The 14,742-nt window shown below is 42.5% G+C and overlaps 2 protein-coding genes across 7 annotated transcripts in view; one reads left to right on the forward strand and one right to left on the reverse strand.

Annotated features, from left to right (window-relative positions):
• thsd7ba (thrombospondin, type I, domain containing 7Ba) overlaps positions 1-14,742 on the reverse strand; it is a 1,034,072-nt gene that overhangs the window by 331,200 nt on the left and 688,130 nt on the right. The gene's annotated exons all lie outside the window — the stretch shown is intronic.
• The window catches only part of LOC138762006 (uncharacterized), a 38,966-nt gene that overhangs the window by 10,417 nt on the left and 13,807 nt on the right, over positions 1-14,742 (forward strand). The window contains exon 1 of one of the 3 annotated variants that reach the window (XR_011356708.1): positions 3,327-3,490. The exons of 1 other annotated variant lie outside the window; for it this stretch is intronic. Coding sequence is in view for 1 of the 2 variants with exons in the window: in XM_069935134.1 (XP_069791235.1) it covers positions 3,436-3,494 (59 nt within the window). In the remaining variant the exon portion in view is untranslated. Of the gene's footprint in view, positions 1-3,326; positions 3,495-14,742 lie in introns of those variants that run through there. One more of the 3 variants, XM_069935134.1, reaches the window with a different exon arrangement.

Genomic DNA, 14,742 nt, shown 5'->3' on the forward strand with positions numbered 1-14,742 from the left:
TAACTGATTTAGTTGAAATCACTAAATTAGATTTGTTTTGTTTAGTGGATACAGTTCATTGTGTCTTTTCAATCACAGTGCATGGTTAAATTTAACAACATCCAAGGGCAATGTCACCAGAAACCATTGAGAATCACTGGTCAACAGCATCACTGCAATAAGTCAGAATTTAATTAACAGGACTTTGTCATTATAGTCATTGAAGCAAAACATTTCTTTGCTCCTATGATAGTAAAACAATCTTCTTGATGAGAGCCTGAGGAGATCTTTAATTACATTTAAATTAAAATTTCTGTTGATTTATTTTTAAAGGATATTCTGTATATTCAACCTTTTTTACTCAATGCAATTCTTGAATCCTTTAAAATATATTCTTAAATGTTAACAATGGTTGAAATGAAAAACAACAAGATTTTCTTTATATTTTTGCAAGTAGAGGGGTCTCGAGGTTCGTGGGTAATGGTCGGTGCAATAATATTTTGGCCTCGGGACATCAATGATCTTGGATGGGCCAAGAACAATTGATGTGTAGCTGGAAATTGGAGAAGCAGACCCTGAACTTGATAATATCAGGGTGAGATGGCTGTTTCAATTTCTAGAGTGGAATGATATGATCTAAAAATATTTGTTAAATGTTGAAACATGGGTCTTGACTGCTACAATATATAAAAAGCAATTCATAAGGCTCATCTAATTCTGGGTAGGAGGGTTTGGCATGACTGTCAGCTGACAAAGGACAGAGCAAAGGAGGATGACAGGAATCCAATAGAATGATGAAGTTCAGTGATGATATGGTCTTGGATGTGGGATTTGGTATTGTTGAGCTGAAACAGGGATGGATTCAGATACTGTTGCTGAAGTGAAAAGCCACCCTTCATGCCAATAATTACAGATCAGTGGAGCCTCAAAAGGATGAATTGCAGTAAACTTTTAACGGTTCTAAGAGAGACAAACTTTCAAACCTTCACCTAAGGCACGATTTATCTAAACCTAGCCAAGTACTGTATTCCTTCATGGCAATCTCAGGCATGACATTGTGAATTTTGAGATCTAAGTACAAGTACAGTAAAACCCCTGTTATCTGTAATTCAAGCAACCAGTAAAATAAAACATGAAAAATAAGTAGATGGTTTAAAATTGGCCTACCTCACCATTTGTTTGCCAATCCATGCAACGCACAATCTCGAGCAACCAGAAAATTCACTTATCCAGCATCTATCAATCCCCATAGGTGCTGGATATCAGAGGTTTTACTGCTTAAGTTAAATATCATCCCATTTACTTTCATTAATACTGTTGGATGAATTCAATTGGGGATGGTTCTTTTTGTAACAAGGAAGAATTACTTCATCTGAATTAAGTATGAGCATTGTCCAATAGTTATAAACATCAATTTGGAGAGTAAGATAAAAAAATTTGAAGGTTATATAATGATCCTATATTCCTGCATTGACATGGAGGTAGTGGGATTGCAGGGAGCAAAATGTTAACATACAGTTGATAATTTTCAACATAAAAGCTAGACCAGGTGGTCACATCAGCTTAAAATGTTAGGGAACATGATTTCTATCTGTATTTCTTTGTGTAATTTCATCTGAGGTGATAAAGTTATATTCTAGGTGCACAATATGGGGCTAGCAGCAGTGTTAATTGTTTGGGTGCAAGGGAACACCTGCCTTTTGGGAATGTCCTGATTAACTGTGATAGTTGAGAGAACTAGTTCTCAGCTGGTGGGACAGGGCATTTGCATTCTCTTCATTTCATTAGGTATTATATATGAAGCCACTGCATACAGTTAATTAGTCCTGACTTTTGACATTGACTGCCATTGTCAGCTACTCATAACTTATTTCCAATAGGTCTCTATCCCTTCCTAATCCTGAAGAGAAAAAGGCAGATTTTCCTAATTTACAATTCCTCCATGGACATTTCTAACAAAATGCTGGGAAAATATGGAGCCTGCTCTACTGTAATTTGTGCCTTTTTTCAAAGCCTCCAAAATCAAGGGCAAAATGATTACCAGTAGGTGCCTACAGAGATCAAATAAACTTGCAGGAAGCATGGTTAGTTATGCATCAGGAGCCCTGCACCCTCCATCTTTTCTGGAGGTTAGCCAATATCAGTTCAAACTTTTAATGGCTGCAAGATAATGTACAACAGTCTCAGCATGGAGTCTTGTTACTGCAAAATGAAATTCACAGTTACTACAGATGTGTGGTGACATGTTCGAAGAGGTGTTACTTGATGGCAGTATGATCATTTTAGTGAATCAATACATTAAACACAAGCTATGTGACTGGAATTTTCTGAGTTCTCTGTTTGACCACATACTCAGAGACAAAAGCTCCAATAAACATGTTTTTTTTCAATTAATTTCCAGACAGCTTTGAAAGACTCAACAAATAATGTTGCAAACTAGAGAGTTGTTAACCACTTCACATCATACATAGAGATGGTACAATCTTACACAATCAAGCACCATTTTACAACCAATGCTATACACACTATATAGCTATTAACATAAATAATTACTTGTATTAACATATATGATCAGGCACACCACAGTTCTCCCTATTCCCACGGTTTTCTTCAACACTGCTGGTTTGCCTGATAGTTCTAACATCTATTCTGGATGTTGACTGTCATCATTTTCAAGATTTGCTTTCATCTCTCCTACCACATCTTCTACAACTTCTTCATGTTTTGCTGTATCCAGTGACAGATTAACCATTAAGCTGGGACCTGGAAGTTAAGGAGGCCCGTCACAACCACTGGTACACCAATGTATTGTAACCACTTGCCCATGTGGGATTGTGTTACTCTTGTAGAACCTCTACAACAAACTGTTTCAAACACCTAATAATACATTTCAAAAGAGGCGATTCAATGAATAAACTGCGATTGGACAATTTCCAGTAGCACTGTGTAGTGAACTGGGATTCACTAGAGTGTCCTGTTCTAACGACTGGTGCAGGCTCCCAGTTCCTCCCCTGGGGGCCCATATATAACCCTGGTTTTCTACCTAAACCATGAACCCCTCTGAAGCCTGTTCATGAACCCTACCTGTGTTGTAAGCTAATAAAAGTGTTAGTTCTCCCTCCATTCAAGTGTGAGCTTTTATCTACACTACACAATGTAAAAATAGACAGATGTTTGAACTTGATTGCATGAACATGTCATTTTCGAACAAAACAAAGTACGGGAACATGTCTCCAAAACTGATCTGAACAAAGCAAATTTATCACACAGGAAATTACGAGGTACATTGAATCCACTAAATTCTCACAGCCCTTCTTAGCTTGCTGTAAACCAGAGAGAGAGGGAGGAAAGGATGGGGTGAGGGGCAGGTGGGGCAGAGAGACAGAGACAGATCCTTGCCTTTCAGTCACCTTCTCAGCACCATGAGATTATTACAGGATCATCGGCTGCGCAGAGATGGATGATCTGTTGGCATCGATGAGGAAAAACGGAAGTTACCTGATGCAAGATAGTGAGTATGTGCCTGGAGCCTATTGCCTGTGTGTATGGAACTGTGGGAACATGGATGGGTTTAACAAAAGTTGTCATTTGAACAGTTTAAGTAGCTGAAGTGAGGATGGAAAGGGCATGAGTGAAACGAATGGAAACGATATTAATTCAGTGCATTGAGTTTTGACAGTGCAGGGAAACGAAACTGGGATGGAGAGGAATCAAGCATTTTGTTGATGGCCATTTTGGTGAAACAAAATGACATTTGTAGCCCTTCCGATATTTTGGCACCAACAGTTTGGCGCTGGCCTGGCTCCCCACACCTTTGCAGCGTTTCAAAAACATTTTGGGAACTGACACCAGCCCTGTTCTACAGGCAGTTGAAACCTGCACAGGGCCATGGATAGAAACACTGGGCAGTTCATCCCCACGAAGGAGCACTGATAGACTCATCTCTGCTCTCCCACTCCTTCTGGCTCATCACTGGTACTGGATCCACACAACAATAATTTCGAACAGGTTCTGCTTTTTTTTACCCCTGTTGTTGTGGGGGACATTTAACAAGTTCTTGGTCTCTGCTGTTCCACAAGAGGCCAATGACATTCACATTACCGACAATGCCTGGTGTTCCAGAAACTGCTCCATCTACCCCATTTTAAAAAAAAATGCAAACAGTAATGCAGTTCAACAGGAAAGTCTGCAGCAAGTCACTCACTGTGGTTGTAATTCTAAGTAATTAAAATTACAATAACATACACTAAGTTATATCGTTGTAATATGCCAAAAGCCCTTGTTTTTGATTGTTCCCCATCTGGGTCTAAAAATTTTAATATATCGCTATAAGCTACAAAATGCTCTTATTTGCTGGGGGAGCAGTTTCCTGGGGGGAGGGAGCTTCTGCAACACAGGGGGTCAGGCAGCATGGCGGGAGCAGGATAGAGTCGGCTAGCAGATACTGAGTGAGGCAGTGTCCCAAAATATCCTGGACTGCTGAGGGAGGGGTGATTTATTCCTTGGGCCCGCTCTTCCTTGAGGAGAGAATTTCATTCCTGCCTGAATCCTGCTGGTAATGACAATGACTGATGGGGCGGGCAGTGGCTCTGGGCCCGTGTCCACCCAGAGGTATCAAGTAGATCATTAGCACATGGTGTGGCATTAAGTATCCTCCTGTTAACCTACCTAGTTATGAAGTGCCCATCGAACATATTTTATTGACTATGTTGTATGGGTCTCAAAATTGCAGTGTCTAACTTGAGATATTTAACTCTGAAAGTTGGATGTGGATAGACTATTTCCGTTAAGAGGAGGAAAGATTAAAACAAGAGGACATGAGTTAAGAATTAAGGGGCAGAGGTTTAGAGGTAACGTGAGGGGGAACTTCTTTACTCAGAGAGTGGTAGCCGTGTGGAATGAGCTTCCGGGAGAAATAGTGGCGGCGGAGTCAATTGTATTATTTAAGAAAAGGTTGGACAGGTATATGGATGAGAAGAAGATGGAGGGTAATGGGCATTGTGCAGGGAGGTGGGACTAGAAAGGGGTGTTTGGTTCGGTGCGGACTAGAAGGGCCTAATGGCCTGTTTCCATGCTGTAATTGTTATGTTATTATGCTATGTTAAGTACAAACGATGTTTCAAGTACAACTCAGATGATTGAAGAGCAACACACATGGGAGACTCGGAAATCTGAGGCAAGTACACACAAGCTGCTGATGCAGGCAGGGGGGCAATGTCATGGGGCCCTTCCTAAAACTCAGCCTCTAGCACATTGACCTCAACCTTGCTTGAGGTAGTTAGCATTGGCTGCATCCACTTCCAGCCATCATGCACCTCGTGACGAGATTGATTCTTGCATTTTAGGAAATGAGAACCAGGCAGTAAGCATATATTTATCTCTCTACATTTATCTGGCATCTATCAAGAATCAGTTCACCTCCCCAGAGACAACTGCCCCTGTAACCTCTGATGTGGGTTTCCACCATAGCACCAGCTACCCAAAGGTCAGAGGCCCTGAAACCTCTGTCAAAAACCCCAGCACTGACTGCCCATGGGCAAGTGCCCTCAATGTTTCCACCACTATTCTTGGCCCTGTCTGCCCATGGGACAGAACCCATGACACCTCAGTCTCCCACTAGATCATGACTTGTAATGTAGATGATGACCACTTCCCTTTCCATCATCCTCGTTAACACCATCAACAGCTCCCACCCCGACCTCTGCCTTCTCCAGGCTAATACATTCATGCCTCTACTCATGGATCCCACTACTCCTTCACCCCTACCACCACTCCTTATCTTTCCCTATTCCTTCACACCTCTCCATATTCACCCATTTTTGAGCTTCCCCCTTTCTCATCACCCCAATCCTGCTGACTCTCTCACCTCTCCACAACTCCCCTTTAACCTGACTAATCATCAATCTCTCCCTCTGATGACTGACCCTCAACCTCCTTTTCAGACATCAACAATCCCCCACTTCCCCAAATTCCTCAATCCTCAGCTTCCCACTATTACCCTTCTCATCCTCCTACCCTCCAATCCACTGACCCCCACTCTAATCTGGCCTTGTCTTTACCATCCCCTTTTGAGGATGGAACACTCTGTCCTCAGTAGAGTTTCACCTTTCTCTGTATCTCAATGAGTTCCGCGCCTAACACAACGCCAAATTCTTCTTCTATTGCTTCAGTCTCTGTGCCTAACTCCACCAGGTTTGTCCACCTCCCACTGAACATCCCTACTCCCACCTTAAGCTTTCTTCCTCCTTTTGAACATGCTGTTCTGGCATTTTGCCCATTTTGGATGTTTTTATTTCCAACTCTCGCCAATACATAAACCATTTCGACTTCATCACTACCCTCACATTCAATTTTCACCATCTCAGACCACATTGACCCTCTCTCTCTCTCTCTCTCTCTCTCTGCACCTATCTCAACTTCGCCACTAAACCCATTTACAAAGGTGATGCAGTTGTGATCTAGCACATTGACCTCAACCTTGCTGAGGCCAGACGACAGTCCTCAGACACCTCCTCTTACTTACCCCTTGAACAGGATCCCACCAAGAAACATCAAGTTTCATGCACCATCACTGACCTTATTATTTCTGGGCATCTCCCTCCCACAGCCTCTAACCTCAGGCTTTCCACAGGCACTGTGCCTCCTGGACTCTGTCATCTACTCATTCCTTCCCACTCATCAGCCCCTCAGTACCAGTCTCTGTGTCCACAAAAAATGCAAAACTTGACCCAACACCTCCTCCTTCAGTTCTTCTAAATAACTCACTTGTGAATCCGTAGGGTTCATCTACTGAATTCATGCTCCCATTGTGACCTTCTCTATATGAGAGAGACTGGACGCATATTGGGAACCCATCTAATCGAGCACCTTCACTTTGTCCACTGCAAAAATAGGGACCTCCCAGTAGTTAACCATTTTAATTTCACACACCTTTCCCACACTGACATGTCTGTTCACGCCCTCATGCACTGCCAAACTGAGGCTACATGCAAATTGCTGAAACAAACCTAATATTCCTGCCTGAGCACACTCCAACCAGACAGCATTAACATCGACTTCTCCAGCTTCCATTAAACCATTCCACACTCTGTCTTATTTCCCTATCTGTGTCTTTTCTTCCAGCTCTCCACCCCCTTCTCACTCCATTCAGAAAGCTACCCCTTCCCATATCACCTGAACTTTTTTCTTTTCTCCCTCCCACCTATGTCCACCCAAGACTTCCATTCCATTAACCCTTCGACCCTCCTTTCCTCACCCCACCTTTTATTCAGGCACCTGCCTATTTTTTGCTCATACCTTGATGAAGGGCTCAGGCAGCATGACCTGCTGTTTCTCCAGCACTTTTGTGTATTTCACTACAATCCCAGCTTTAGCAGAGATTTTTGTGATTAAATCTATCTTTCGGGGCTTCTTGTCAACCATGTAATAATTGGATCTCCACACTGATAACTTCTCCCAGATCCGGCTTTTACTCAAAACTATTGTTGTTTCTGTTTGAGCTGAAACTGTTTTTCTGTTTGGCTCCACTTTTATAGAATGTACAGCACAGTGAAGGCCATTCAGCTCACCATGTTGTTCTGACCCATGAAAACCTACTCCAGAGAAATCTAACCCTTCCCTCCTGACAGTCCATAACCCTCTATTTTTCATAGAGAGTGTCTATCTAAGTAAGAGTCTCTTAAATGCCACCTTTGAACTCTATCACCCTCAACTACTACCTCTGGCAATGCATTCCAAGTACCCACCAGTTTCTGTGTGAAATACCTACCACTGACATCTCCCTTAAACTTTATTCCAATCATCTGGTATTGACCATTGCTGCCCTGGGAGAAAGATTTTGGCTCTCCATTCTATCTATGCCCCTCTATTGAATTGCCTCTTGTTCTCTGTCTCTCAAAAGAAAAAAAGCCCTAAGACACTCAACCATTCTTCAAAAGATATGTTTTCTAATCCAGGAAGCATGCTGGTAAATAACCACTGCACCATTTCTAAAACTTGCACATCCTTCCTGTAAAATGGCAGCGGCTGCCATTGGTGTGGACCCAGGAGAGCAGGTTGTGGAGACACAGCGCTACCCCGCAGGGTCCTACTGCCCAGTCAATATGCCATCGGCTCCATACAGGATTTAAGGAGCTGCTGTTTTTTTTCACAAATCCTGCAACCATGGAGGTCTGTGCCCAACATGGCGGCACAGTGCTGAGCAGCATACCACCAGGGAATGCAGACTCTTGGAGAGCAGAGGCACCAAAAGCCCAAAGAGCCCAAATCAAGAAGAAGCATGTGAGACAACCCTACAGGGGTGACCACAGCATCAGACCAGCAAAGGTTTCAGCAGCGGAAGGATGCACACAGACTGCAAGCAGTTGGTGGCTTGTGGTCAAAGTACTCAAAGAACTGATGGCAACTTGTGTTCAAAGGGCCCACACAGTCTGCGGGCTGATGAATTCGGGCTCATGGAAACCAGATATCAGAACCTGATTCATGTGAGTGCTAAGGGCAAGAAGGGCACCCAGAGGACCTTGGTGCTGAAGGCTTCCTGATTGTGTCAGACATTTGGACCTGGAGCTCAGGTTGCCAATGGATTAAACAGTAGTGGGTGCGGCTACACTGGCTGCGGGAGTGTTTTAGGCGAATTCACAGATACTCAGGGTCTCTGAAGGAACCTTCTTTTGCTTCTCTTTCTCTTAATGTTGGGGTACCAGGTAATGCTCATGGCAACTCTTTGTTTGCATTATGGCAGACCAAAGTTTAAGTATATCAGGTATACAATATTACTTTTTAAATGTATTATTATGTCTCAATAAAAGGAACCTTAATGTGTTAACCAAAAATGAGTATAAGTATGGTCCAGAGTATTTTTGAGCAGCCACATTACCTCCTGGACCTTGAACTCACTTCAAAGAGTAATGAAGGCCAGCACACCATAATCAATCTTAACCACCCTATCAACTTATGCAGCAACTTTGAGGGATCAATGGACTTGGATCCCAAGATCCTGCAGGAGGAGCAGAGGGATAGCATCAGGATCACTCATGTGGTAGTGATTCAGTATGAAGACTAGAAGGGTTTGTCTGGGCCGGGTTTGGGAAGAAAAGGAATGCACTGTTGCGTCTGATGGTGAAAAAAGAAATTCATCTTCATGGTGTGTTTGAAGAAATGAGTGAGTGTATTCTTTATTGGTTTGTAATGTGTTATAAATCAGTACTGTTACAAGTAGTGACCCCATGAGTTCGCAGGACCTTCTAATTTAAAATGGATTGGGATGAGGATAAACCCCTCAAAGGAGCAGTTATGGAGGTCAAACTGAAGATTCCTCCTCTTTTTATTCACAATGCATCAGGATGGTTCACAATATTTGAAACATGCTTCTCTACCCTCAGAGTGAGGATTCAGAAGACAAAGCATGGTTTACTTGTGGAGCATCTTCCAGAACAGATTGCCTGTGAAGTGAAGGATGTTTTGGTTGATCCAGATGGTTATATCCCATATGACATTCTTGAATTGGTTAATCTGCTGTGTACTCAGCCATCTAGGGAGACTCATATTTCCAAATTGCTAGCATGTAACAGCTTAGGCAATACGCCGTCACAGATGTTGAGGAAATGGTGCAGGGTAACAAAATCGAAGGCGATTTTTGGAAACAGAGATTCCTTTGATTTTTACTTCATAATGTTCAAGGACATTTGGTGAGTGCCTTTTGAATCTCCACTCTCAATCAATCAGTGGATCATACCAACCTCATTATGTCCATGACCTCTGCATTGTAGATAGAGGGATTGGCTTCTTCCTCTAGTCAGCAGGAGCAAATGGAACTGGAACGATCGTTTACTGCACCTTGTGAAGTGCCAGCACCTTATCAATCGAAGATAACACCATATCAATAGAAAATAACTGAGTTGGAACAGCAAATGGCAGTACTGACTGTGCCGCTCCAGGCTTTGGTGCTGCTGCCTGATCCTGTCAGCCACCATATGACTTCTACAAATGGCAGCCATGAAATGATCAGGCCCAGCAGTAGAAGCAACTACTGCCCATCTTTTCCTCAAGGACTGTCTCTCGAGTGTTCAATTTTGTGTCGATTCTGGTGCGGAGATTTTAGTGGTCCCTCCAAACCCTGAGAAATACAGACACCCCGATATGTCATATGTTCTTTCGGCCACAAATGATTCTCATATTCAAACTTATGGCCATAAGTCACTCACGTTGGATTTTGGTTACAAGAAACCTTTTTGGAGGGTTTTCATGGTTGCAAATGTGACAAATTCATTTTGGGAATAGATTCCTTCGTTGGTGGATTTAAAAAATGGCTGCATCTTGGACCGCAGCTCTTGTATGCAAATGAGCTGCATTTGTTGTCCCTCAAATGCCAACACCCACCTGACAAGCCTTCAACAAGGGCTTCCCCCACCTAGTGATCCCATCTTATCATTATACAGACATTAAACATGCAGTGACCCACCACATGGGGTCCTCCGATTGTAACACGGGCTTGTAGATTACCCCCGAACTGTCTTAAAATAGCAAAATCGGAATTTAATCACATGGAAGAGTTCAGCATAGTCTGTCGATCTGACAGATGCTGGGCTTCACCTTTGCACATGGTTCCAAAAAATCTCCTGGGGATTGGTGGCCTTGTGGTGATTATCGTGCCCTGAACAATTCTATGGTGCCTCACCGATACAGCAATCCCAATTTACAAGATTTCTCAGCAAAACTCTATGGCAAACATATTTTCAAAATAGATTTAGTACATGCTTACTTTCAGAATCTAGTTGAACCTTCCGATGTCGAAAAGACGGTAGTGATTACCCCATTCGGTATGTTTGAATTTTTGCAAATGCCATTCAGTTTACTGAATTCAGCTCAGACATTCCAGTGGTTTATGGACCACGTACTCACTGACCTCGATTTTGTGTTTGTTTACATCGACAATATTCTAGTCGCAAGTGTGGATGAAAAGGAGCACAAGCTCCACCTTATCTCATTCTTTCAGAGACTTGATGAGTTTGACTTTGTGATCAAACCCAGTAAAACCATTTTTGGCTCTGCTGATCTTATATTCTGGGGACATATAGAGTAACACAACATGATATTTTGCCTGATGAATTGAAAGTGCAAGAGTTTTGAGAACTCACGTTTGGCCAATTGGGATGATATTTTGGCATGATGAATTTTTATTGCCAATTCCTGCCGAATGCTGGAGCATCTCTATTACCCCTTACTGCACAACTAAAAGAATCTGATAAGTCCATGTCCAAAAGGACATTAACTTTGGGAGACAAAGCCTTGCAGACTCAACAGTGTAAAGACTGCACTTGCGAATACCACGATGTTTGTCCATCAAAAACCCAATGCCTTGCTTTCTCTTACCACAGATGTGTCTATCAGTGCTGTGGGAGCAGTGTTAGAACAATGAGTTCATGGACAATTGAAATCTCTGGTATTTATTTCCACCAAGCTGTCACCGGCTAAGGCAAAGTATAGTAGGTTTGGTTGTGAACTCTTGGCCATCTATCTCGCAGTGAAACATTTCCACTTTTTATTGGAAGGTCGCCTTTGAACATTTATATAGACCACCAGCCTTTTATCCATGAGTACAAGCACACATCTCTACTCACCCTGATTAATTCAGCACCTGAACTTCATCTTACAAATTTCATTGGACATACTCCAAATCCAAGGAAAAGTGAATGTCATGGACGATGCCCTGTCCAGGCGTGACACTGATGCCTTCCATACAACTACTATCATTGATTTCACTGACACAGCTTGTGCACAGCACACCAATTCTGATCTCATCCAGTATCGCCAGATCAACGTTGGTCTCCATCTTCAAGATGTGACCCTTGATAAATTGGATGAAAATTTCATCTACAATTTTTTCACAGAAAGGCCTAGGCCTTTTATGATGGTGGCTGAGGCAGGAGATTTTTGAGTCTGTTCATAGAAACATAGCAACATAGAAAATAGGTGTAGGAGTAGGCCATTTGGCCCTTCAAGCCTACACTGCCATTCATTTTGATCATGGCTGATCATCCACTCAGTACCCTGTTCCAGCTCTCTCTCCATACCCCCTGATCCCCCTAGTCACAAGTACTAAATCTAACTCTCTCTTAAATATAGCTATGGAACCAGCTCAATCACTTCCTGTGGCAGAGAATTTCATAAATTCACCACCCTCTGAGTGAAAAAAAATTCTTCCTCATCTCAGTCCTAAAAGACTTCCCCTTTATCCTTAAACTGTGACCCCTGGTTCTAGACTTGCTCAACATTGGGAACAATCTTCCTTCATCTAGCCTGTCAAATCCCTTAAGAATGTTGAACGTTTCTATTAAATCTCCTCTTAATCGTCTAAACTCCAGCGAGTACAAGCCCAGTCGTTCTAGCCTTTCTTCATATGCAAGTCCTGCCATCCCTGGTATCAATCTGGTAAACCTTTTCTGCACTCTCTCCATGGCAATGATGTCCTTCCTCAGATAAGGAGACCAAAACTGAACACAATACTCCAGATGAGGTCTCACCAAGGCCCTATACAACTGCATCAATACCTCTCTGCTCCTGAACTTGAATCCTCTTCATATGAACGCCAACATACCATTCGCCTTTTTTACTGCACCCGCCTGCCCACTTTTAATGACTGATGGACAGCGACATCCAGGTCTCTTTGCATCTCCCCTTTTCCTAATTGGATACCATTAAGATAGTACTCAGCCCTCCCATTCTTTCCTCCAAAGTAGATAACCACACACTTATCCACATTATATTGCATCTGCCATGCATTTGCCCACTCACCCAGCCTGTCCAAGTCACCCTGCACATTCTTAACAGCCTCTACACAGCTTACAATCCCACCCAGCTTCATGTCGTCTGCAAACTTGGAAATGCTGTTCTCTATTTCCTCATCTAAATCTTTAATATATCTCATAAATAACTGGGGTCCGAGCACTGAGTCTTGTGGTACCCCACTAGTAACTGACTGCCATTCCGAAAAGTACCCGTTTATTCCTATTCTTTGCTTCCTATCTGTCAACCAATTCTCTATCCACCTCAATACCATATCCCCTATACCGTGTGCCTTAAGTTTGTATAGTAATCTCCTGTGTGGGACCTTAACAAAAGCCTTTTGAAAATCCAGGTAAACCACATCTACTGGTTCTCCCCTATCCACTCTACTAGTTACATCCTCAAAAAATTCAATAAAAATTAGTCAGACACGATTTTCCCTTCATAAAACCATGCTGGATCTGACCAATGAATTCACCACTTTCCAGATGTGCCGCAATCACACCTTTAATAACTGACTCTTACATTTTCCCCACTACCGATGTCAGGCTAACCGGTCTATAATTCCCTGATTTTTCTTTCCCTCCATTTTTAAAAAGTGGAGTTACATTAGCCACCCTCCAGTCCTCAGGAACTAGAGTTTTGAAAAATTATCAACCATGCATCCACGGGGGGCGTGGCAAGATGGCGTAGAGTCTAGACGTGTAATCTCGACCTCTCTGGCCAGACTTTTAAGAACCCATTTTTAACTCTTTGTTTTCAGGTTTAAATTTTTTAAAACTTAGTTTAAAGTATCAAGGAATTGTTATGGCTATTAAAGGTAAAAAGATTAAACCTCAAGTACAGAAGAAACTACATTTTCGGAGTGTTGAAGATTTAGAGCCTAAACAGTTTGCTACAACTTCAGGTTTGCTTTCTTTCAAGCCTAAACCACAGAGATTGCCTGTGGGAGCTGAAAAAATGACTACTACTCACCAGGAGAAGTACATCGCTGGAATTACCCGTTCTCAGGAGGAAGGTGCGTGTGCCCCCGATGTGGATCCTGATTCTGGCAGCCTGCTGACTTTAATGGAGGGGGCACGCAAGAAGATGACTCCATTGCTTGAAATACCCCAGGATATACTCCAATCTGAATATTATGGCCTTTTTTGTGAGTTTTTGAAGCAACAACGGGTTGCGGGTGGAGAACAGCGTCGGCCCCCTGAGGAAGTCGGGGTGCCATCGCTGAGTCCAGACCTGCAGTAAAACTGTTAAACTGCCTCTTGTTGAGATGCAGCAGGAGCTGCAGTTACCAGGTCCTGCCACTATGCAAGAGAAAGCAGGGCTGAGCTTTTCTGAATTACAATGTAAACAGCTAAGCCTCATCATTCAGCCTATGCTTAATGAAATGTCTCAGAGGCTCAGTTTGGAACTGGATACAGTTAAAATACGTGTGGAAGCATCTTGTGAGGATTTTAAACAATTTCAGGCTGATTTTTTGAAATGTCAACAACAAGTGGCTTCTAATACAGAAAAAGTGTTGGAGGTGGAAGAATCCGTTAAAGAATTGTGAGAACGTGAGAGGGAGTTAGAGAGGAAAGTAGATTATTTGGAGAATCAAAGTAGAAGGAATAATGTGAAGATTGTTGGTTTGCCAGAAGGTATGGAAGAAAAGATCCTCTTCATTTTTTTTACTGAATGGATTGCACAAGTACTGGGCAGGAATTTTTCTCTGAAGGTCTGTTATTGGAAAGAGCTCATAGAGCCTTAAGAAAAAGACCTCTGCCTGGTCAACCAACAAGACCCGTGATAATTCGATGTTTGAATTATTTGGACAGAGAAACGATACTTCGTTTAGCAGTGCAAAACGCGAGACAACGACAAGCTCCGTTAATGATTCAGAATAGTAGAGTTTTTTTCTATCCTGATTTGAGTCAAGAGGTTATTCAGCGTCGGCGTCGATTTAATCCAGTTAAAGAAGTTTTGTGGCATAAAGGTTAT

This window comes from Narcine bancroftii, chromosome 4 (assembly GCF_036971445.1).
Source record: "Narcine bancroftii isolate sNarBan1 chromosome 4, sNarBan1.hap1, whole genome shotgun sequence".
NCBI lineage: Eukaryota > Metazoa > Chordata > Chondrichthyes > Torpediniformes > Narcinidae > Narcine > Narcine bancroftii.